The 25,303-nt window shown below is 37.9% G+C and overlaps 1 protein-coding gene across 6 annotated transcripts in view; it reads right to left on the bottom strand.

Moving 5' to 3' along the window:
* RIC1 (RIC1 homolog, RAB6A GEF complex partner 1) overlaps positions 1-25,303 on the bottom strand; it is a 143,527-nt gene that overhangs the window by 63,440 nt on the left and 54,784 nt on the right. For 4 of the 6 annotated variants that reach the window (XM_032307520.1, XM_032307522.1, XM_032307523.1 and 1 more), the window contains exon 3: positions 17,166-17,245. The exons of 1 other annotated variant lie outside the window; for it this stretch is intronic. In XM_032307520.1, coding sequence (XP_032163411.1) covers positions 17,166-17,245 — 80 coding nt within the window. Of the gene's footprint in view, positions 1-17,165; positions 17,246-23,010; positions 23,112-25,303 lie in introns of all 6 variants that reach the window. One more of the 6 variants, XM_032307524.1, reaches the window with a different exon arrangement.

Raw genomic sequence — 25,303 nt, 5'->3', positions numbered from 1 at the left:
TATTTCTTCCAAAGCTTCACTGAATGTGAAATTTCTTCTATTGTCTTTTCCTTCCAGGAAACTTTCTCACCTTCCTTCCCTTTCTTTGCACAGCACCATGTTTCTCCTTTTAATTAAACACCTGTCTGAGGCTGCAAATTATCGTTTCCTCAAAGTGGCTTTGTTCCTGCCTTACCTGCTTCCTTTGAGCTTCCTTTTTTCTGTTGTGTGTCTCTTTTTTACACTGGAAGCTTTCCTAAGATGACGAAAAATCAATCCCTGGCTGTTCGCTCACATTGAACAGGTTAACAAGAAAGAGCCAATTATAAGCTCTGTGTTCAGGCTGGGCTTGTCAACTGGTAGTGGCCAGCTGGTATTTTTCTTGAGGTCTTCAAATATCAGAGCCTGTTGGGTCAATTTTCTGGACTGATTTAATTGCCCCAGGAAGGATTCCTCAATCCTGCCTGGGATATTTAAGCATGGAAGGTGGCCAGTCTGGAACCAAGCAGGGGAAGAAAGCGTGACATCTTACTGTTCAGTATGACAACTTTCACCGACCCCCCCACCTTGAGCTCAGCATCTCTCCTTGCCTTACTGTGTCTGGAATTCCTCTGGCTGAATTAGACAATATGTTTTCTGTCACCTGTGATGCAGAAACATAAAACTCCTTATTTTTTTATTCAGTTTTTTAAACCAATCCCATTTATGGCCCCTGGCTCACTTTTATGTTCTCCAGTACTACCGCATTTAATTCCTGAGTCTCTCCATGGTTTTGCAGATCAAATGAGTTGCTTTTCTTTTTCTTCATTCTTGTATTGTTCAAATTGAAGTACAGGTGATACACAATGTTAACATTAGTTTCAGGTGTACAAAACAGTGATTTGGTTAAGTGTATACATTATGCTGTGCTCATGCCAAGTATAGTTACCATCTGTCACTGTACAGTGCTATCCCAATGCCAATGACTATATTCCTGATGCCATGCCTTTTATCCCTATGGCTTATTCCCTCCATAACTGGAAGCCTATATTTCCCACTTTCCTTCAACCCATTTAGCCCACTCACTCCCAACTCCTCCTAATAAACTCCTGGAGGAGTTTATTAGTTTATTCTCTGTATTTATAAAGCTTACTTTTTTATCAGCATCATGTAAGTAACCTTAGGCTCTTTGGTTTGATATTCTTCCTTCTCCAATTTTTAGCTCAAGGGTTAAAGATGCTTCTAACTTTCATTAAAGAGGGAAACAGTATTTCAGCTTTTTATTCTGTTGGTTATTTTCAAAAGGAAGGATGCAAAAACCTTATCATGACCTTCAAACTGGAAGCCCTCTATTTTCCTTCATATAAATACTCTCATTTATTATAGAGCTAAAGTATTCTAAGAATTTTAAACAAATTTAAGCAAATCCTGACTCCACAATGACTCCCTTATAAAATTAGAGATAAATTTCACATGGAAGTTTCCATGTCATCTTCCAAATATAATAAAATTTAGTAAAATGTTAAGAATTACATCAATTAAAAATCTAAATTTCTCATAGAAAATATCATTACTTAGACTTCAACAGTAATTTGAGAGTATAGCATCAGACTTCTGAAAGGGAATCACGGAAGCTGAGACTGGAACAATAAAACCAGGTTATAGAAAGCCCTGTCAGGAAATGTAGCAATAAACTGAGCATTTACGAAGTATGGTTTACAAAATGTTCTGCACACATTATCTCAACTGAATGTTTATAATCCTTTGAGACAGGCATGAGTTTCCCCCCTTTTTCCAGAAAAGAAACTAAAGCTTAGACATATTAAGAATTTGTTCATGGTCACAGAGTTAGTAAGTGAAGGAACTGACATGTGAACCTGCGGCTTCCACTCCAGATCCTAGGCCACTGAAAACTACTAGAGAGTCGAGGAGACTAATAATAACTTCATCTGCAGAAAGAAATAGACGGCGGACGGAGTGGGGAGAGGGAGGAGCATCTGTAGATTAATAGGAGACTGTCAATAAGAGTACATGAGGGAGGCTTAGGATTGGACAGTAGCAGTAGAAATGTCTTTTCAGACTTTATCCAAGTCATTTTTGAAAAGAGATAATAAAAGCTGATGAGAATTACAGTTCCTGCTTAGTAACAGAGGCTTGTCAGAGACAGACAGGTACAATCACACTGTGCACATATCTGGCTGTCATTCAAACTATTGACAAATAATATATTCTTCACTCCTGGGCGGAGAGAACTGTGCTTTTCTGCCCACTTAAAATTGTTTGGTCATGTGACTGATTTTGACCTAAATCACAAGGGGGAATTACTTGCTCCACTTCTAGGCAGATGCTTTAAGAACCAAACCTGGTACACGATGCTGTTTTATCCTCTGTAACAGGGACATGGCCTATGTCGATCATATTGTATACTACATCAAATAACCAATAGTTAAGACTATGGTCCAGTAAAACTCAATAAATTAATAGTTCTTGATTACTGTTTGTGTGTGATTTTTATTAATGATGTCATCTGAAAAGAAGAAAGAAAAAGAATGAAGAAAAATGAGCACTGTTTAAAGAGACTTGTGGGACACTACAATCCAGACCAACAAAGATGTAATGTCAGTCCCAAACACAAGGCAAAAGAAAGGAGCAGGAAGACTATCTGAACAAATAATGGTTAAAAAACAAACAAAACAAACAAACAAAAACCTACAAAGATAAAACTCTAACCATCCAGTAAGTTCAGAAAACTCCAAATAGAATTTAAAAATTCTACTTGGTTCTCCTGTCCTACATGGTCATCTGGAGAGTGGCTTCTATCAGAGAATCTTTTTTTTTTTTTTTAAAGAAGTACTTGAAACAGTGCCTTGTATGGTGCGAGGCACTATTCTTCTTCTTCTTTTTTTTTTTTTTTTTTTTAAGATTTTATTTATTTATTTGAGACAGAGAGAGAGAGCGAGCAAGATCAGGGGGGAGGGACAGAGAGAAGCAGACACCCCATGGGCAGGGAGTCCAATGTGGGGCTCGATCCCAGGACCCTGGGATCATGACCTGAGCAAAAGGCAGATGCTTAACCCACTGAGCCACCCAGGCACCCTGAGAGACAAAGAGAATCTTGAATGCAGCAAGAAAAGTGAGTCATACACAACAAGAGATCCTCAGTTAAGATTAGAAGCCAGTTTCTCATCAAAAACCAAGAAAGCCAGAGGCAATGGGATGACATACCTCAACCAAAAATTCTATACCCAGAAAAATTATCCTTCAAAATAAAGGAGAAATTAATATATTTTTTTGTGAATTATTCACGTCAACAGGTGGCCTCCAAAGGGCAATAAAAAATGAAATGCTTCCATACGGTAGGTCAACTAATCGAACTTCCCAGAGCCTTGAGGAGGAAGCAGCTTCCCATGAAACTGACAAAAATCAAAACTCAAACTACTGTACTTAGAAATTTGTCACAAAAATTACAGAGACTCTTAAAAGAAAAAAATGCCTTTGATTTATGTCAAATAGGTTTTGGAGGATTAAATAAGGTGATACTAAAAACTGTCACTACACAATGAAACTCAACGGGCATTTCTTTCAACAAACTCTATTACGCAGGATATCTCAAATACTTTCAGTGCCAGCCAAAGAAAATAACAGTGTGGTACACAACCTCATGGGTTTGGGAGATGGAGGGGATGGACAGGAACTTTAAGAGTACAGCTAATTATACAGTGTTTCTCCTACCAACGTGACTACCTAAGTCTGATCTTTCAAGTATAGCTCAAATCCTAAGAACAAAACTTTCCCTCACAACCTAGCACCTTCCCTTAATGCTATTATCACTTTGGGGAACATTCATTCATTTGGCATTTGCTGCTGTATATCGCCATTATCTCTAAAGTGTTGTCTCTTCGCTCGCACCTTACACCTCTCTAGCACCGTGTACAAATAATAATAGGAGGCATACGACAAGCGTTTGATAATGACAATGAAGAGGAATCTCATTTCAGATTTTCAAATCCTTTCCCCCCTCATTTTATTGAGGTATAACTGACATAGAATCTGTGTAAGTTTAAGATACAAAACATAATAATTATATCCTCTCACTTTGTGATGAGAACTTCTAAGATCTGCTCCTTTAGCAGCTCAGCTTTTTGAATCTTAAAATGATTCTGGAATGTGCTACACTTAATCTAGTAAATTCCAGCAATCCTAGATGAATTCTGGGACCAAGAAGCTTTGGTTCTCCAATCATAGTTAATGGAAAGGCTCAACAAGATTTCTTTCCTCACACTCCTACCTCATGTGTTACCATTTGTAGTCAACACAATTCTTTACTAGAGTATCAATAATCAAAGTATTTCTGGATGAAATAAAATAATGGTATCTAGATGTGATAAAACACATTCCAATAAAAGAAACAAAACTGTTTGAGTTGATTTACGGGCAGGTTCCACTTTATTATTTATTATAGTAATAGAGGAACTAGTACGAAGGTAGCCCTCCAGGAACAATAAAGAAAATTGGAGAAAATAGAGACAACAACTATACTGAGACACTGGATAACAGGAAACACAAGACAGTGAAGAAAAACAAAAACAAAAGTAACTTCTCTAATAGAAGCCACTTTCCAGACGACCATGTAGGGCAGGAGAACCCAAACACAACATGACAATCTTGTTATGTTCAGGGAAGTAGAAGCAGCCATTTATGGAAAACAGTACCAGCAGCAGAAGATCCAGAAAAAGGCTCCCCTCAAGTCTCTGTGAATACTAAGCTGTGTAAACATATGGTGAGACCCCACACTGCCTCCCAATGAATAACCATCAGCATTTTCAGCTGCAAAGCTCCTGCAGGGTTGGGAGACATTCCAGTTCTGACCAGCCAGAGACCAAAGACCTTGTTTAAGGACTAGGACATTCCTTGGACAGCTCGGAAAGGCTCAGCTAACCTAGAGTAAAGGCTGAAGCCACCTTAAAAACATACAAACAAGCCTCAAAAGGATCAAGGAGATCTACAACTTAACTGCCATTCAAAATAATCTCAACATTGCCTAGAGAAAAGAAAGAAAACTCAGACACTCGATAATGTCACACAGTTTACATCAACCAATCTAAAATCATCAGGCATGTGATATGACCCAGCAATTCTATTCCAAGGTTTTTATTTACCCAAGAGATACAAAGCTTACTGCCCAGCAAACTGGGATTGGAATCCAAAAAGGCAGATAAGGTTCAAAATTTCACTTTTCATTGTTTCTTTGTTTTCATAAGAACATAGTCATGGATTATCAGTGTAAATTTTTTTTAAGTGCTATGAGATTGTATATGAGGAATCAGTTATTTCTCGGGTGCAAGGGAGAGTAAAGGAGTTGACGGAAAAGATGTTTGACTTTAGCTTCTCAACTACCTCAAAGTGCTCTGTTATGTAAAGCACACAGCTGGGGAGGCACACCAAGTAAAGAGCAAATGAACACAGCCATTACACAGGAATTGTGCTTTCAGTGTGCTAAAGGTAGGGGAAAATTAGGTTTTAAACGCCAGGCCAGAGTTTGGCTTTCGTTTTGTGGTAACGGGACAGCAACAAATATTTTTTTAATTTTTTATTTCTTATTAACATACAATGCATTATTAGTCCCTGGGGTACAGGTCTGTGAATCGCTAGGTTTACACACTTCACAGCACTCACCATAGCACCTATTTTCCCCAACGTCCATAACTCAACCCCCGTCTCCCGACCCTCTTCTCCCCCCGCAACCCTCAGTTTGTTCTGTGAGATTAAGAGTATCTTATGGTTGCAACAAACATTTATAAGGGATTAATATCCCAAACATGTAGAGAATTCTTAAAACCACAAAAACAAAAACCAAACAGCCTCATTAAGGACTTCAACAAACAGAAAAGACTCAATATCACTAATCATTAGAGAAATACAAATCAAAACTAAAAACAAAAACTTAGAAAGAAAGTGTTGGCAAGGATGTGTAGGAATTAGAATCCTTGTGCTCTGTTGGGATTATGAAAAGATACAACAACTGAGAAAAATGTTACAGCAGTTTCTCAAAAAATGAAAAACAGAATTACTATATAATACAGAAATTCTACTCTGGGGTATAAACCCAAATAAAACTGAAATCCGGGTCTCAAAGACATGTGAACACACCTGTTCATAGCAGCATTATCCACAACAGATAAAATATGCAAGGAACCCGAATGTCCATCCACAGAGGAGAAGTAAGCACAATGTACTGCAGACATTCTTCAGAGACAGTGCGGCTTCAGTTCCAGACCCCCATAACAAGCAAATTTTGCAAAAAGCAACTCAGATGAATTTTTTTGGTCTTCCAGCACATATACAAGTTATATTTATACCATTCTGTTGATTTTTCGGTATGCAAGAGCATTATGTATGTTTAAAAATACAACGTACGTACCTTAATTAAAAAAATACCTGATTGCTAGCAAAACGCTATCATCTGAGCTTTCTGCAACTCAAAATCTTTTTGCCAGTCATGGCTGCTGACTGAACAGGGTGGCAGTTGCTGAAGGTCAGGGTGGCTGAAGCCACCTTCTTCAAACAACAATGAAGTTTGCTGCATCGACTGACTCTTCCCTTCATGAAACTTTCTGGGCAGCCTGCAATGCTGTCTGATAGCTTTTACCCACAAAACTTTCACAATTGTGGGGTCAAACAAACCTCCCAAACCCACGTGCTGCTCTACGCACTAAGCGGATGCGATATTCTAAACCCTCTGTTGTCATTTCAACAGTCTTCGCGGCACCTTCCCCGGGAGCAGATCCCACCTCCACAAACCACTTTCTCTGCTCGCTCGTCAGCAGCAGCTCTTCATCCATTCACGCTGTATCCGGACTCGGCAGCGGGTCCGTCCCGTCCTCCGGCTCCACTTCTGACTCTGGCTCTCTTGCTACCTCCACCACTCCTGCAGTGACCTCTTCCTCTGAAGTCCTGAGCCCCTCAAAGTCCTCCATGAACACTGGAATCTACTTCTTCCAAATTCCTGATAACGCGGATATGATGATCGCTCCCCATGAATCATGAATGCTCTCCAGGGCATCTAGGACGGTGAATCCTTCCCAGAAGGTTTTCAACTGACCTTGCCCAGATCCATCCGAGGAATCGCTACGTACAGCAGGTAGAGTCCTGCGAAAGGTACTCCTTAAGGAAGAAGACTTGAGTAAGAAATAAAACAGAGACAAAGACTCTTAAGTACAGAGAGCCAACCGGTGGTTGCCAGAGGGGCAGGCAGAGGGGGTTGCCAGAAGGGGAGGGGGATGGGGGAGCGATGCGGGGGACCAAGAGCACACTTATCCTGATGGGCGCCGAGTAACCACTGCTGAATCATTATACTGCACCCCTGCGCACCTGAAACTAGGAGACCACTCTGTTATACTCCAATAAAAAATGAACATAATTAATTAAAAAAATTTAAAAAGACTCATTTCCAGTTGAAACGACTCCTTGATCCACGGGCTGCGGAACAGTTGCTGTGTTAGCAGACATGAAAACAACGTAAATCTCGCTGTCCGACTCCATCAGAACTCTGGGGCCATCAGGTGCACAGTCGCTAAGTGATGATAACGTGAAAGGAATCTTTTTTCTTTTCTTCCTTAGGCGGGTCTCAACAATGGGCTAAACATGCAGTACACCATGCTGTGAACAGGTGTCCTGTCCTCTAGGTTCTGCTGCTCCATTCACAGAGCACAGGCACAGGAGACTTGCCATAATTCCTAAGGGCCTAGGACTGGAGACGTGATAAATCAGCACCTGCCAAACGTTAAAAGTCACCTGTCGCACTGGCCCCGACCAGACGATCAGCCTGTCCGTGGAAGCTGTCAAGGCAGCACTGACTCCTCCTGTCTAGCCGGGAAAGTCCTCGATGGCACCTTCTTCCCGTGGGAGGCTCTCGCGTCCACCCTGAAAATCTGCTGGTCAGTGCGGCCGCCTTCGGGAACGATCTCGATCTTCCGGATCACCCGGATCTCCTGGTCACTTGCTGCAGCTCCCACGGCAGCCCGTGCTGCTTCGCCTTGCGCTTTCGGGTCCCGGACGCGGCCTCCTTCCTGAAACCTCAAGCCCGGATCTCTGCTCGTGTCAGGCTTCGCTCCTGCAGCTTCCTGCCCTCTCTCTGCCTGCACGGAACCGGAGGGAGTCCGGGCCTTCCGCTTTGGCTGAGGAGAATGTCGTGGCTGGCTGGACCTCTTCTCCACTAAACGTTCTCTGTAGCAGCAATAAAGCTGTTTCACTTTCCTATCGTTCGTGTGTTCACTGAGGTAGGACTTTCAATTTCCTTCAGGAGCTTTTCCTTCGATTCACAACTTGGCTAACCGGCATCAGAGGCCTCAGCTTTCAACATGCCTCCCTCACCAAGCTTTGGTCACGTCTAGCCTTCGGGGGACAGCGAGAGGCACGCAGCTTCTCCTTCCAGTTCAACACTTACAGGCCATTGTGGGGTTATTAACTGACCTGATTTCAATATTGCTGTGTCTTAGGGAATAAAGAGGTCAGGGAGAAAGACAGGGAAATGGCTGGTCAGTGGAGCAGACAGAATACACACCGCACTTAGCACTTGAATTCACCATCTTTTATGAGTACAGTCCATGGCACCTCAAAACAATTACATCAGTAACATCAAAGGTCACTGATCACACATCACCATAACAAATAATAATTAAAAAGCTTGAAATATTGCTAATTACCAACATGTGAAGAGACATGAAATGTACAAATGCTACTGAAAAGAGGATACTAATTGATGTGTTCAACACAGAGTGCACACACCCATAATCTGTACAAACACAGTATCTGTGAAGTGCCACAGGTTCCTGTACATACATATAACGGAGTAGTATTCAGCCTTAAGAAGTAGGAAATTCTGAAATATGCTACGAAACAGATGAACCTTGAGGACATTATACTGAATGATAAAAGCCAGTCACAAGTTAAACACTGTATGATTCCACTTAGATGAAGCATAACTATACTCAGAAAATGGCTGGGATGGAAAATGTTATGTGTGTTTTACACAATCAAAAAAATGGAAATAAAAAAGTTTACTCATAGGATCTTTCGAAAACATTATCATTCCAGAAAGTACTGATGCACGTTGTTAGTGTTTTTGTATTATTAGAGACAGATGTTAAACTTATTTAGAATAAAGTTAGTACAGACCTTTAAAAAGAGTATCTGAGACAAGAATCCACATTACCAAGTCTGTTTTGAAAAATAAATCTGCTATCAATGCACAGGATGGATTTCTGTAGGTAAGAGAAAGAAACTAAGAGAAGAGCACATGTTAGTAAATAAGGTTTTCCAAAAGGCGAGAAGTAGGGCCTCTGCTGAGCCAAGGAAAATGAAACAGCGAGAGGCAAATTCTAGAGACACTGAAGAGCTGTCAGTCAATACAATACAATTTGATTACCAAACAAATATGAGAAGTAAGGAAATAAAGATTCCAAGGTTTCACCCGCCTACAACTGCAGAAATAATCATGGTAACTGCAAAAGAATGTTAGAAAAGCAACAGCATGTTTGGCTTCCTCGGAGAGGAGAAGGTGAGCTAGGCTGAGAAGCGGTGAATCTGAGGCGGCCTGCAGGGCCACTGAAACGATCTGTCCTGGAAAGGTGAGCACGAAGCTCCAGAAAGTAGTACTAAATTAAAGAAGCAGATCTGGATCTCATCCACATATACGAATAACTAAAGCCAGGGAGATTGTGTAAAAAGGAACTCAGAACAAAGCCCTGGGGAACATTAACGCGTTACTGGAGGTACTGTACCGTAATTTAGGGTGCTGTAATGATATCTTTATGAGGTAGAAGGCATTTACTCTATTTTTCAGATGAGTAAAATAAAACTCAAAAAAAGCAACAGGATTGATTCTGAGAGCTAAGGAAAGCCAGAGAAATTTTTTATGTAGGAAAATGGCAATTAAATTTTATATTAGAAATTCATTTAGGGGAAAACCATAAAATATGTTTAAGACAATATACAATAATCCAGGAGAAAAGAAAACCCAAAGTAAAGGGACTTTGGGTTTGTTGCTAGGGACTGGGAAGAAATACAGACATGAGGGATACAGAAAAGGCTGAATAAGCAGAATAGATAGAAGGCAGAATACACAGGACATGATACAGTCAACTGCTGAGGTTACTGAGCAGGAAGAATATACTCCTTACAAAAAAGGGAACTGGTCATAGGCTTTCCCAAGATTAACTTATTTAAAAATAAGAATATAATTTTTCATATTTTTATACTTAGTAAAATGTTTCCCACTTCTTTTAATATTATTATTTATTTTTGAAAGAGAGAAAAAGAAAGGAAGAGAGCGAGCGTGTGTGTATATGTTCATGGGGGGGGAGGGGCGGAGGGATTAGGAGAGACAATATTAAACAGGCTCCACACCCAGCCCCGAGACTGACAGGAAGGCTGATTTCACCACGCTGAGATCGAGACCCTGAGCTGAAATCAAGAGTTGGATGCTTAACCAACTGAGACACCCAGGTGCCAGTCCCCCCACTTCTAATTTAATCTGTAAATTATTAGGCAGAACCTAAATGTATTCACAATAATGTCACTAACTTTCTTAACTACTAAATCTCTCCAATCTAGAATGTTTTTCCACTGGTATGTTTTGTTTCCTAGTCTGAGATCTTTTCAAATGTCATAATCCATTTTCCTACTTTATTTTTCTCCACAGAAACATTATCAGGTGACGACCGACTTGTCATATTTGTCAAATTTGTAATGTATTTTCCTTATTTATCACCATCTACTAGAAGAGTGCTAGCTCTACGAGTAGGGTTTGTCATCTGTTTTTTTCCCCCCTTTTCCCACTGTTGTATTCCCAGTATCTACAACAGTTTTGGAGCGAAAAAATTCAAAATTTAAAAGAAAAGATGTATGGATAGAGTTTTCTTGAAAGAGAGAGCATCCTCATCACTAGGCCTTTTTTTTTTTTTTTTTTAATGTTTTAAATTTCTTTTCAGTGTACCAGAATTCATTGTTTATGCACCACATCCAGTGCTCCATGCAATCCGTGCCCTCCATAACACCCACCAGCAGGCTCACCCAACCTCCCACCCGCTGCCCCTTCAAAACCCTCATTGTTTCTCAGAGTCCACAGTCTCTCATGGTTCGTCTCCCTCTCCAATTTCCCTCAACTCCCTTCTCCTCTCCATCTCCCCATGTCCTCCATGTTATTTCTTATGCTCCACAAATAAGTGAAACCATATAATTGACTCTCTCTGCTTGACTTATTTCACTCAGCATAATCTCTTCCAGTCCCATCCAGGCCTTTTATATTTAAAAAAAATTTTTTTGTTTACATTATCACACATTCAGAAAGCCTTCGGTCTGATAAAAGCTATGTGACTTTCTGATTTGACCAGAGATTTTTAACACTTCTATAATTCTTTGCATTCGGGTACCAGTGTTAGAAGCATGGTCAACAGGGGAATAGCTTTCAGTGCCCAGAATTTATACATTAACTTCACTATCTTATTATTAAGTGCTCATGCAATTATAATGTAAGCTAATGGACACAAAATATGTAATACACACCTATATTTACAGAATGTATACATATTGAAATCAAATTATACAATGTAATATTTTGAGAAGATCAAAGGGAATAAAAAATGTTAGGATAACTAACATACTTGTCAAGTTTACAAACTGAATTTATAACAAGGTACATTGTTAGAAATAACACTTTAAATCAATAGAGCCTTAAGGGGAAATAAAGCAGTTAAAGTTTATTTTCCAGAAAACACTAAAAATTTATTAGCAAAAAGGAAGTAACAAATGTTGAGGGAAACTTTCACATCTCTACTTCAGACCTTTTCTCCTCTAAATGTAATTAATTTCAGTAAATGTTCCTGCCCCTTAAATGTTTCAAAGGGTAAGCTGTGTTGAGGTTAGAAACTGTTAACCTCAATGACCTATCCTCTACCTGCTGCCTACCTTACACTATTTCATTAACAGCTAGTAGGAAGTCTCAAAATCTAATATAAACTATGTTGGGTGTGCGAAAAAGGAAATGAGAGGTTTGAATTTGTTTTTTCAGGGTTTTTTGTTTGTTTGTTTGTTTTGAAGATTTTATTTGAGAGAGTGAGCAAGCACAGCATGTGGGGGGGGCAGGGTTGGGGGGCAGAGAGGAGGGAGAAGCAGACTCCCCACTGAGCAGGGAGCCTGATGCCGGACTCCATCTCAGGAGCCTGGGATCATGACCTGAGCTGAAGGCAGATGGTTAACCAACTGAGCCACCCAGGTGCCCCAAAAGGTTTGAGTTGGTAGTTGTTCTGGAGTGTTTCTCGCCGCCCCCGCCCCCCCGGAGATAATCTCTATATATTTAATATTTGATAATTAAATGTACTGAATTTCAGTATAACTTTTTTTTTTTTTTTAGAACTTTGTCCTCTTACTAGTGAGGCTGGTGTCTGACAAAAGAAGTTGACAGTAAGAGTGGAAAGACAGAATAAAAGAAAAAAGTCTCTGCTCTTAAAGTATACATTATGATGACATATTAGTTGAAATTATTTTCATTATGATAAAATTAAATATGACTCACAGTTTCAAGAACTACTACACTTATATTTAAACATAAACAAATCAATACATCCTAATGCTATACACAAGTTATTTCTGATTTATCCCTGGCAGTTTCCTCCATAAATTTCAATGCAAGTTCCAAGATATGAAAGAATAGGCCAAGGACCTTTAGTGGACAACTCTGTCCAATGGTCTGTGTAGCTAACACGAATGGACATTTTTATACAGAATGAAGTGTATAAAAAGATGAAAAACAAACAGATGAAACATCAATCAAAGAGTAAATGACCTTTGAGGCATAAAGAGTCATTTGATAAGACTGCCACAATTGTTGAAGGCTGACTCCCAACATGAACGGGATGGACGCTGCCAACACCACTATGTGGAAACTAGGAAAGATCACAGGACATCCGACCTGTTCTCAGGTGGAGCATATTGGAAACTGATAAGCAGTCTAAGGTTAAGAACCTGTCATATAATACAGGGAAGCTGAGATACTCCAGAAAAACTCATGTGATGAACTCATAAAATTTAGAGAAGAGAAACAAGAGACAATAAGTGTCTCTACAACTGAGAAGAGTAGGACTAACTACTGGCCTCAAGTACACTACTGTTCACAACTGCTACATATAAACCATTCCAGATCATTTCTCTGGTTTTTAATTCACTACTTCCCCCAAACCCCCAAGAAGCAGATGACCAGATGGGCATAAATAGGGCTGAGGCAGTAAAGTATTGGTGAGTAAGAGTATACACAGGCCAGCAACAGCACTTACGTCTGAATCACGGCCATGCCACTTGCTAGTGAGCGACTGCTGCTAAGTTAGTTGGCCTCTGTGCTGCAGTAGTGGTACCTAATCACCTCCAGGGTGTTACCAAGATTACAGAGTCTGAAAAAGTGCTCAGAACAGTGTCCTGAACTGAGTTAAGTGCTCACAATGGCACAGATGACAATGATACAGTCAAAACTAAACATTTTTTTAAACTCGCCTCAAACCTGTGTATGAACCACTTTCCCAGTTTTAAAAACATGTACTCCTATAATCCTCCAAACAACTGAAGAAAAAATATTTTTATTCCTGTTTTATAAATAGGTCCTACAGAAAAACTAAAAAACTAAGCAGACTAAGTAACCCAACTAGATAGCAGCCCAGCATTAAAATACACAACAGGCTCATTCCAATTCCCTGTGCTACAAAACTGTTTCCCTATAAGGTATTTTGTTTGATTTATGTAGCAGTTACTAGAAGTTAAACTGGAAAAGAAGTCAAATATTAAATATTATTTAAATATTAAAAATATTGTGAATAAAAATTGTGTAAATATTTTAAAAATATGTAAATATTAAAAATAAGTCACTTAACATATACTATACATATATAATTTACATATTAAATCACTTCTTATACACTTATGTATATATAAAATCACTTAAAATATTAGAAATGAAGTAAAAATTTGGTGAAGGAAAAATATATTAATAATAGTATTAACAACAGCAGTTGTCCATTAATTTTCCCACATACTAGTCAGTTATCTAAACATTTAATATGCATAATCTCATTTAATCCTATGAAATAATTACTACTGCTACCTCATTCTACAGATGAGGAAACTGATTTTGGAGGTATTAAATAACTTGACATAAGTTATCTGGCTAAGAGAAGAGAAGAGTGGACATTCAATCCCAGGTCTACGTGAGGCCAAAGCCTAGCTTTTTGGCTAAGGCAACACACAACTCATGCCATATAAAGGCCAAACACATTTTACTGAGCCACACACTGAAACCTGTGATCATTAAGCCCAAATTTTTAAAAAATACATTTCTTTAGTTCTCTAGTCCAACATACAGTCAAACACAGCAAAGCTCATGCACCATCTGCACTACTACTAGTAAAGAGGCATCCTCTGCAGTCTTAAAATCAGAAAGTAGAAACTGTTTTTAAATTCTCTGCAACACAGTGAGTTTCAAAATACCATTCCAAATCGCTGTAAACCTATGTAATCATGTTAGTGACTTGAAAAATGGAATACTAGTATAATTTATACTACATTATATACTATACTAGTATAAATTAAGCATTTTCAGGCGCATGTCTGAATAGAGCAATAAAATGGGTTCAAACATGCTAGTTCAAAATGTACAAGGTAATTGAAGATGCTAATTACAACAGTTCTTCAAAAGGCTCACAAAATTATCACTTAGAATGAAAAAAACACATTATATATTATCCACAAAACTGAATTTAAAATTTATAAATACATCCTATCAAAATGTCTATAACATTTTAAACAGTACAATTTATATATTGAAGGGTTTTTGCATTAAAGATATTTATTGAAAAAAATCAAATTAGTACAAAAGATTTCCAAAATTCAACTTACACCTCAACTAATACTGGATTACCAAAACAAGTGGCTTATGGCATCAAGAAAATCTAGATAGTTTCTTAAAATCTATGATAAAGCATTCAGAGTTACATCCTACATGGCCTACATTAGCTTTTCCCAAACTGTTTTCTCAAGAATTTTGACAAGTATTAAACAATTTTCATAACACAATTTTTAAAAAACATTTTGGCTTTTCGTTATATTTTTCAAATACATTTTTATTATTATAAGATTTTATTTATCTGACAGAGAGTAAAAACACAAGTAGGGACAGAGGCAGGCTCCCCATTGAGTAGAGAGCTAAGCAGGGAGCCCGATGCGGGGCTTGATCCCAGGACCCTGAGATTATGACCCGAGCTGAAGGCAGAGGCTTAACCCACTGAGCCACCAGGTGCCTGCAAATATGTTTTTTAAAAAACCACACTGAATGTAGTGTATGCAAATCAAAAATTCTGGAAAATTCAAGAGTTGAAAGAAGATGAAAAAAATCACTCCAGTTCTACCATTCAGGAGCAATTACTATAAATATATACTACTCTGGTTTTTTTAAAGAGAATATTTGTTTTCTTTTGCAAAGTTGTTGTGGTCATATTACATATATAATTTAGTGTGCCTCATTTCTTCTTTTGGCATTTAATATGGTCAAGTTCTCAAGTGTGTAAATTTTTCTAAATATATTTAATGACTGCATAGTATGTGGGAATATACCACAGTTAACTTCCATACCAAAATTCTGTATCATTACACTTCTGTGTATATCTACTATTGGAAGCATGTAAGAACATATTTTGATAGTCCTCTGCTAGCACAGTAATAATTAGAAAAATAATAATATTTTTACATATTGGGGCACCTGGGTGGCTCAGGTCATGATCCCAAGATCCTGGGACTGAGCTCCATGTTGGGCTCCATGTTCAGGGAAGAGTCTGCTTGAGGGTTTTCTCTCTCCCTTCCTCAGCTCACATGCACTGCCTATGTTCTCTCTCTCTCTAAAATGATTAAATCTTTAAAAATATTTTTTAATTCTTAAAAAAAAAGATTATTTTTACATATTAAAATATGTAGGTTTCCAAAAAATTTGTATTTAATGTTTTGAGTTACTAGTGTTTGGTCTGAGTTACTAAATAAAAATTTTCTCTTTTTTTTTTTTAGTTTTATTTCCTCTTATGAGATCACTTTCACCTATTTACCTTTTGAAATCTTTGTGTTTCTTAGCAATTTATATGTCTCCTTAAGATGCAGTTTATTAAAAAAATTATATAAAATACTTTATGAAATAGAAAAATAGTTTTTAAGCCTTGGTCCTATTTATTAAGAAAATTTTCCCCAGTTTGTTACCTTTTTAACATTGTTCTCTCTTCCTATTAATTTTCAGAAATGTAAACTTTCATATATTGAAATCTACTTTCCCTCTAATTTCTTACATACCCAATAAAATCTGGCCATCTCCACCATCCATCTAGAAATGTAATAAATATTTATTTATAGAGTCATCCAGCTTTAATGGTTTGTTGTTTCTTAAAAAAAAAAAGGGGGGGTGCTTAGAGTGGCTTAGCTGGTTAAGCATCTGCCTGTGGCTCAAGGTCCTAGGATGGAGCCCTGCAGCAGGCTCTCTGCACAGTGGCAAGTCTTTCCCCTCTGGCTCCCTTCACCGCTGCTCATGGTCACTTGCTCACTCTTTATCATTAAATAAATAAAATCTTAAAAAAAAAAAAAGGATATGTTTTAAAACTGTTATGTCCTTTTATTTCAAAAGCTCTTTCAATAAAACATTCTTTTATTTCAAATGTGAGGCAAAAAAGTTAAGGAAAAGAATGAAAAATATACAGAACAACATAGTTTGAAGATCAAAGTCCTTGTTCTTTCAAGTTCTATCCAAGAGTTAACCACTGTTTGGGGTACATATTTTCTCCTACGCACATACAAAAATATACAGAAAAAAGTACCTATACCTTTCCTGATTTTTCCTCCCTTCCTTCATGACATTTTTAGCTCCTCCCTAATAATGCTTGATTATATTAGTAGTGATCCTGAATGTCCAAGAAGGGATCTATAGTACATTCACCCAAGATTATCAGACATTTTTATTCTTTATTCAATTAATCAATGACAGCTCAAAGAATTGGTAATTTTTGAAATACTATTTTTAAAGTGCTGGCTTGGCTTTATTTTATTCACTTCAGACAATGCAAAACTGGAATGTTTTTATGAGTACAAAGAAGCAAACCAATTACTAAAAGAATGAAAGACAACAAACTTACTTGGGATACACTGGTTCATAGAGGTACTTGTCCCCTCTTGGAGATGTAATATGAAAAAACAAGATGTAGCCATATGCAGTCTGAAAGATAAATTTTATTTGCCATGAATTAAAGGGTAAGGCTATGACTAAAACCTTAATTTTTATTTTTATATATTCTCACTTTGAAAACACTTCTCTCGTGGGAACCCTCTTTTGAACAGCTATAGTCTATACAATTTAAAAATGGCTTTAATATAATCCATCCCGTTTAATATAACCCATGAAAAAGAGCTTTTATATTTTAATACTTCATAATGCCATTGAAATCGATAGTTTATAACAGATTGTAGACCTTAATACTCTAAAATATTTATAGTATTCAATAACAGATGATTATTTTATAAAATATACATAGCTTTTTGAACTCTGCAATATGGCAAATATTTTTTCCTAATATTTTAAAACAACAATGTCACCAAACAGCAGTATTATGATAAAGTTCACTCAAAGTTTACACAATATAACTTCAGAATAACATATTTATATATATTTCAAAATCAACTGGCCTGTTTACTATAAAATATACTGAGACACAGAAGATAAACAGAATCATTTCCAAATTTGAATACCAGTTAATTTTTCTAAGTTAACAAAATACTTTTAAAATATAAATTGTACTGAAACATTACATAATCATGGCACATATCTGTCAATTGTGAGGTTCAAACACTTTACATTTGTAGAAAAACACATAATACTATATTTAGCTGTTTCTAACCATTTTCAAGCCTGAGAGAAGTGGCAACTGTTTGGCCCAAACTACTAAATATTAATACTGAAGTGTTATTTTAGAAGCAGGTACGCTTTATCCAAAGTACAAAGAAAACAGAAAAAAATTATTCAACGTTTCATATTTCTTTCTAGTACTTGCTTCTGTTCTTCACTTAAAAGAATGCCAGAGGAAAAACAATTTCTTCAGCAATCAGGTGTTTTGTTTAAGCTAAAAACTTTACTATTTCATAATGTATTCCAAAATTCTACTTTAATATATTGGGACACAAAACATAAGAGGCTGAGATCATCATTCTAATTCCTCAGGTGCAATTTTACCTTCTTCAAATGTGGAGAATCTGGGACCAAAGGAAAACAGATTCAAATGAAACCATAGCAGACATCATAACCTCTACACAGAGTAGTGACTTTGAAATTTGTAAACTGTACTATTCCCTTATATGGCTAGAAAAGTAAAATAATATGGTCCAGCATTTACATAAATAACATACAAATGCTGTCTGGGAAATCAGTCACTCAAGGTCAAAAATTCAACATTTCAGAATATCAAATGCTAATAATATATTCATAATTTTAACGAGTGCTTAGAAGATTATAATGCCAGGAAAAATAAAGCATCATTTTGCAGCAGTATTTAGAAATTTTATGCACAGGGTATACTAGAAAAAATTACAAAGAATGGCTTGATTGACTATTCCAGCATTTTGTATCAATCTTTACTAGGATCTCTAGTTTCACATGTATATAAATGCTATATACTTCCAGATCTCACTGACCTTTTCCTAAACAATCCTGTCCTCAAACAAGTCTAGGAACAATTTTAAAAGTTTTGGAAATAGATGATCATCCTTAAAAAGTAGCATCTTTGGGGAACCTGGGTGGCTCAGTGGGTTAAGCCTCTGCCTTCGGCTCAGGTCATGATCTCAGAGTTCTGGGATCAAGTCCCACATCCGGCTCTCTGCTCCGCAGGGAGCCTGCTTCCTCCTCTCTCTCTCTCTACTCTCTCTCTCTCTCTGTGAGTACTTGTGATCTCTGTCAAATAAATAAAATCCTTAAAAAAAAAAAAGTAGCAACTTTGTTGTTAACTATACTAAAACTGTTATTATGTAGTGTTACAATGGCTTTTCTCTTCCCACCACCAAAATACTGCAAATAAGCATACAACTACTGCTTCTTCTAATATGCATACCCATTGTCTGCCTCTTGCTCTCTCTCTCTCTCTCTCCCCCCCAAACACACACATACACACACACACCCCTAATCTTAAGAAAATGAAAAGATAAAATAAAGAACCTTGGAGTCCTCTTTCCCAGTATCATCTTATATCTCAATTTTTTTTCTTCCTCCAAGACTTATTTTCCTAGATTCTGTGATTGCAATTGCAAAGGCCTAGAAATTTTTCTAGGTAACTTGAGTGACAAGTCCTTATGTCTCTTTCTTTTGTATATCAATGAATAAGGGTCACAGACATACAAGGATAAAGGTTATAAAGAGGGTAAGAGAAATCACTACTTAAATAGAGAATGGCACAGACTTGTCTCTAGTAACACCACTTAGCAAAAAAAGAACTTTCCCGAAACAATTTCAAGGGATATTAATAACGCATTAATGATTCAGAGAGGGATGAATATTCAGTCAGAGAAGCTTCTTTTTTTTTTCAACTGCAAATTGCAAACAGAGATTTGAAAAACCATGCAAACTACCTCAGATAATTCCAGTTTATTTTTTTATTATTATGTTAGTCACCATAAAATATACACTAGTTTTTTTGTTTTTTTAAAGATTTTATTTATTTGACAGACAGAGATCACAAGTAGGCAGAAAGGCAGGCAGGGGGGTGGTGTGGAACAGACTCCCTGCTGAGCAGACAGCCCCATGCAGGGCTCAATCCCAGGACCCTGAGATCATGACCTGAGCCGAAGGCAGAGGCTTTAACCCACTGAGCCACCCAGGCACCCCTGTTGTTTTTGTAAGATTTTATTTATTTGATAGATAGTGAGAGCAGGAACACAGCAGGGGAGTGGGAGAGGGAAAAGCAGGTTTCCCGCGGAGAAGGGAGCCAAATGTGGGGCTGGAACCCAGGACCCTGGGATCTGACCTGAGCTGAAGGCAGATACTTAACGACTGAGCCACCCAGGTGTTCACATCATTCGTTTTTGATGCAGTGTTCCAGGATTCATTATTTATGTACAACACCCGTGTTCCATGAAATATGTGCCCTCCTTAATATCTCCCACCAAGCTCACCCCCCTCTGAAAACCCTGTTTGTTTCTCAGACTCCACAGTCTCTCATGGTTTGTCTTCCACCCACACCCACCCCCGATATCCCCCAATTCACTTTTCCTTTCCTCCTCCTAATGTCCTCCAAGTTATTCCTTATGTTCCATAAGTACATTAAACCATATGATAACTGACTTTCTCTGCCTGACATAGTTGACTCAGCATAATCTCCTCTAGATCCATGCTGATTCAACAGTTGGGCATTCATCCTTTCTTATGGCTGAGTAATATTCCATTGTATATATGGACCACATCTGCTCTATCCATTTGTCTGTTGAAGGGCATTTTGGCTTTCTCCACAGTTTAGCTATTGTGGACATTGCTGCTATGAACACTGGGATACATATGGCCCTTCTCTTCACTACATCTGTATCTTTGGGGTAAATACCCAGTAGTGCAATTGCCGGGTCATAAGATAGCTCTATTTTTAATTTTTTGAGGAATCTCCACACTCTTTTCCAAAGTTGCTGCTCCAACTTGCATTCCCACCAGCAGTGTAAGAGGGTTCCCCTTTTGCACATTCTCTCCAAAACTTGTTGTTTCCTGCCTTGTTAATCTTGGCCATTCTAAATGGTAAAAGGTGGTATTCTCAATGTGGAGGAGAACATCGGCAGCAACCTCTTCAACATCAGCCACAGCAACTTCTTTCAAAATACGTCTCCAAAGGCCAAGGAAGCAAAAGCGAAAATGACCTTTACGGACTTCATCAAGATAAAAAGCTTCTACACAGCAAAGGAAACAGTACAAAATAAAGAGACGACCCACAGAATGGGAGATGATATTTGCAAATAACACTACAGACAAAGGGCTGATATCCAAGATCTATAAAGAACGTCTCAAACTCAACATCCAAAAAACAGATAATCATGTCAAAAAATGGGCAGAAGATATGATCAGACACTTCTCCAATGGAGACATACAAATGGCTAGCAGACACATGAAAAAATGTTCATCATCATTAGCCATCAGGGAAATTCAACAGTTTAAAAAGAAGAGTTTGAAATCTGGAGGTGAAATGATATTATTTATCATTGTCATTATCATCATCATCATTATTATTAACATAAAATGTATTATTTGTTTCAGGTATGTGATTCATCAGTCTTACACAATTCACAGCACTCACCATAGCACATACCTTCCCCAATGTCCATCACTTAGCCACCCCACCCCTCACAAGCCCCTCCCCTTCAGCAATCCTCAGGCTTGTTTCCTGAGATTAAGAATTTTTTATGGTTTGTCTCCCTCTCTGGTTTCTTTTTCATTTTTTCCTCTCTTCCCCTATGACCCTCTGCCTTGTTTCTCAAATTCCATATATCAGTGAGATCATATGACAACTGTCTTTCTCTGACTTATTTCGCTTAGCACAATACCCTCTAGTTCCCTCCATGTCATTGCAAATGGCAAGATTTCTTTTTTGATGGCTGCATAATATTCCACTGCATATATGTACCATAACTTCTTTATCCATTCATCTGGTGATAGATATATAGGCTCTTTCCATAGTTTGGCTGTTGTGCACATTGCTGCTATAAACATTTGGGTGCACGTGCCCCTTTGGTTCACTACATTTGTGTCTTTGGGGTAAATACCCAGTAGTGCAATTACTGGGGCATTAGGGTAGCTCTATTTTCAACTTTTTGAGGAACCTCCATGCTGTTTTCCAGAGTGGCTGCACCAGCTTGTATTCCCACCAACAGTGTGGGGGGGGTTTCCCCATTCTCCGCATCCTCACCAACATCTGTCGTTTCCTGACTTGTCAATTTTAGCCATTCTGACTGGTGTGAAGTGGTATCTCATTATGGTTTTGATTTCTATTTCCCTGGATGGCATTATTATTATTAACTGCTTGTTGGTATTTTGCTTTGTTGGACATTTGGGAAGTTTCTCCTTGCTACTCAAAATTAAATGTATTTTAAAAATTATTTTATGATTGATGCATGACATACATAATATAAAAGCAATTTTCTATAAACAAGAAGAATTTAAATCCAGCTGTGTCCTGATGCAAATCAACTGTTACATAAAGCTAATGCTTCACCTGTAGGAAGCAATCCCAGTACCTTCCTCTACCATTATCCAATCAAGGATCCCACTGGACATGAATTCACCACATACTTCAGAATTCAAGTCATTGTGCATTTCTTCCTTAGGACATGCTACTTTTATCATGAAGAAGAGGAGATTCATGCATCTGGGCTCAACGACCTGAGTGATGCATCCCAAAGATTTCTATAATAATTAATAGACAAGGATTTGATGATTTAGAGATGCATCTTTTATCCCAACATACTGTCATGTTAGGCTTCAAATAAGGCTGAAATAACAGATTAGCACTATTTTTTTTTTTAAATTTTATTTACTTGACAGAGGAGATCACAGGCAGGCGGGGGGTGGGAAGCAGGCTCCCTGCTGAGCAGAGAGCCCAATGCGGGGCTTGATCCGAGGACCCTGAGATCATGATCTGAGCCGAAAGCAGAGGCTTATTAACCCACCGAGCCACCCAGCCACCCCACTATTTAATTCTTTACACTGGTTTGTAAATGGTGTTTAGTGTTTTTAGCTTCATTTATTATACATATTCGAATACATAAAATTAATCACACAAATCCTACCATGAAGATAATTACCTACCACTTCTGTATATAGTATTTTAGATTCTGTACATTCACACACATGAATATATTTAAAAGGGAAATGATAAAAACAGCTATAAACAACACACAACTCAAAAATAAGTGATGAATCTTCTGACATGATTACTCAACAGAATGATCATTTCTAATACTTACTACAATACTTTTATACCAGAGTACTAATTTAAAAGCGGGGGGAGCGGCTTCTGTTTTCAACTAAGATGATGGATGAAGGTGAAGCCAATTTATGCTCCCATCTAAAAAAACAAAACAATGGGACGCCTGGGTGGCTCAGTTGGTTAAGCAGCTGCCTTCGGCTCAGGTCATGATCCCAGCATCCTGGGATCGAGTCCCGCATCGGGCTCCTTGCTCGGCAGGGAGCCTGCTTCTCCCTCTGCCTGCCATTCTGTCTGCTTGTGCTCGCTCTCTCTCCCTCTCTCTCTGATAAATAAATAATAAAATCTTTAAAAAAAATAAAATAAAAAATAAAAAAACAGAACAAAACAAAAACCTGCATAAAACCCCGGAATCAATGGTTTTCAAAACAGCAACACGAAGCAAGGAGGCCAGGGACCCCTGAGAGAGGAGACACTGATGGAGTTCTGTAATTGCCCCCGCTTACTCCCTTGGGAAAGTTTCCAGGTCTCAGCACTGAAAAGGGGAACTAAAGCAGAGCCTGGCAGACTCCCTAACTTGAGATGAAGTTGAGGGCCCAAGAGGAATAAGGCAGCTACAATTCATACAAAAAGTACCAGAGAGGAGAGAGCTGCACACAGAAAAAAGTCCGAGAGTACCATACACAGGCATGTGCGGAAACGACTCCAGTCGGGAGAGACGCCAAACCAAAAGGATCAGTGAAGAGAACAGCACTCGGACAGTGCTGTGAACAGTGCTGGCCCACAGTCAGACTGCAGCACTCACAATTCACAGGGAATTAGTAAGAATGCTCAGAAAAGTAGTCCTCAGGCATTCCTGTGGTCATCTTAGAAAGGTCTGACCTCAGTAGTGGGGAATAATTAGCTTCACTGAGTGCTCTTCTAAACCCATATTACAAAGCTTAAGACATGAACATCCCTGTCATCATCCGAGTAATCGTCACTTCATACCAGAACAAAACTCAAGATTTATAGGACCACAAAAATATCCATCAGACAACAAAGTAAAATAACAAGGTCTGGCATCCAAACATTACCACATATGCAGATAAGCAGGAAGACACGAGACACAATGAGGAGAAAAACCAGTCACATCAAGAATGCTCCCAAACTCAATTAAATGTTAGAACTAACACAAAGGGGTATCAAAACTGTTATAACCGTATTCCCCATGTTTAAAAGTTTAGGAAATAAAGAAAACCTAAACCATTTTTAAGAGAGTAAAACTAAAATAAGAGATTAAAAATACAGCAGATGTGACTAATGGCAGTTTAAATGCTGCAAAAGAAAAATCCACTGGTCATAAAAGCGTGACAATAAAGATTTTCCAAATGAACACACCCCCCCCCAAAAAAAGCTGAAAGCTGAAAGAGCACTAGTGAGTTGTGGGACAACTTCATGTGGCCTAATATACGTATAAAAAGAGCCCCCAATGGTAGAGGTAGACGTTAGAAAAAAGCAGTTGTAGTAAATTTAATCCAAATTTCATTTGTTTCAGTTAAACTTCTTTAAAAGCTAACTGACTATTTGAACATGTATGTTGTGGTTTTGCCATATGTAAAAATAAAATGGGTACAATTTATGTTCCCTGACCCCAGCAGAATTAAACTAAAAATCAATAACAGATTTCTGGAAAACTCTCAAATATTTTAAAACTAAATAATATGCTTTAAAATAATTCATGATCAAAGAAGACATCAAAAGGAAATTGAAAAAATACAGTATGCTAAAATTTGTGGGATGTTGCTATGGCAGCACTTGAGGGGTAATTTTAAAGCCTTAAAGAGCTGTATTAGGAAAAACGAAAAATCCCAGATCGGTGACATTAGCTTTTACCTTAAACTAGAAATAGATGAGCAAATGAAACCCAAAGCAAATAAACTAAAAAGAGGAAATACCAAGGCCAAAGTGGACATCAATGAAATACAAAACAAAAATAAAATCAATGAAACCCAACTCCAGGTTTTGTTTTTTTTTTTTAATAAGATCATTAAAATTGATATACCTCTACTCATATTGGCCTGGGGTGGGAGGTGTGTAATAAGCACTATCAGAAATGAGAGAGGTGACATCACTATGGATTCTAGAGTTATTAAAAGAATAAAGAGGGAGTACAGGGAATAGCCATAACAAAAAGCTTACAACTTGAATGAAAAGGACAAATTTCTTGAAAGACAGAAACTGCCAATGCAAGTACCTTATAGACCTAATGAATGTCTATTCAAGAAACTTAAAATTTCAACTAAAATCCTTTCCACAAGAAAACTATATGCTCAGATGGAATTTGGTGAATT

This window comes from Mustela erminea, chromosome 12 (assembly GCF_009829155.1).
Source record: "Mustela erminea isolate mMusErm1 chromosome 12, mMusErm1.Pri, whole genome shotgun sequence".
Lineage (NCBI taxonomy): Eukaryota > Metazoa > Chordata > Mammalia > Carnivora > Mustelidae > Mustela > Mustela erminea.
This window is presented reverse-complemented; position numbering and strand designations above follow the sequence as displayed.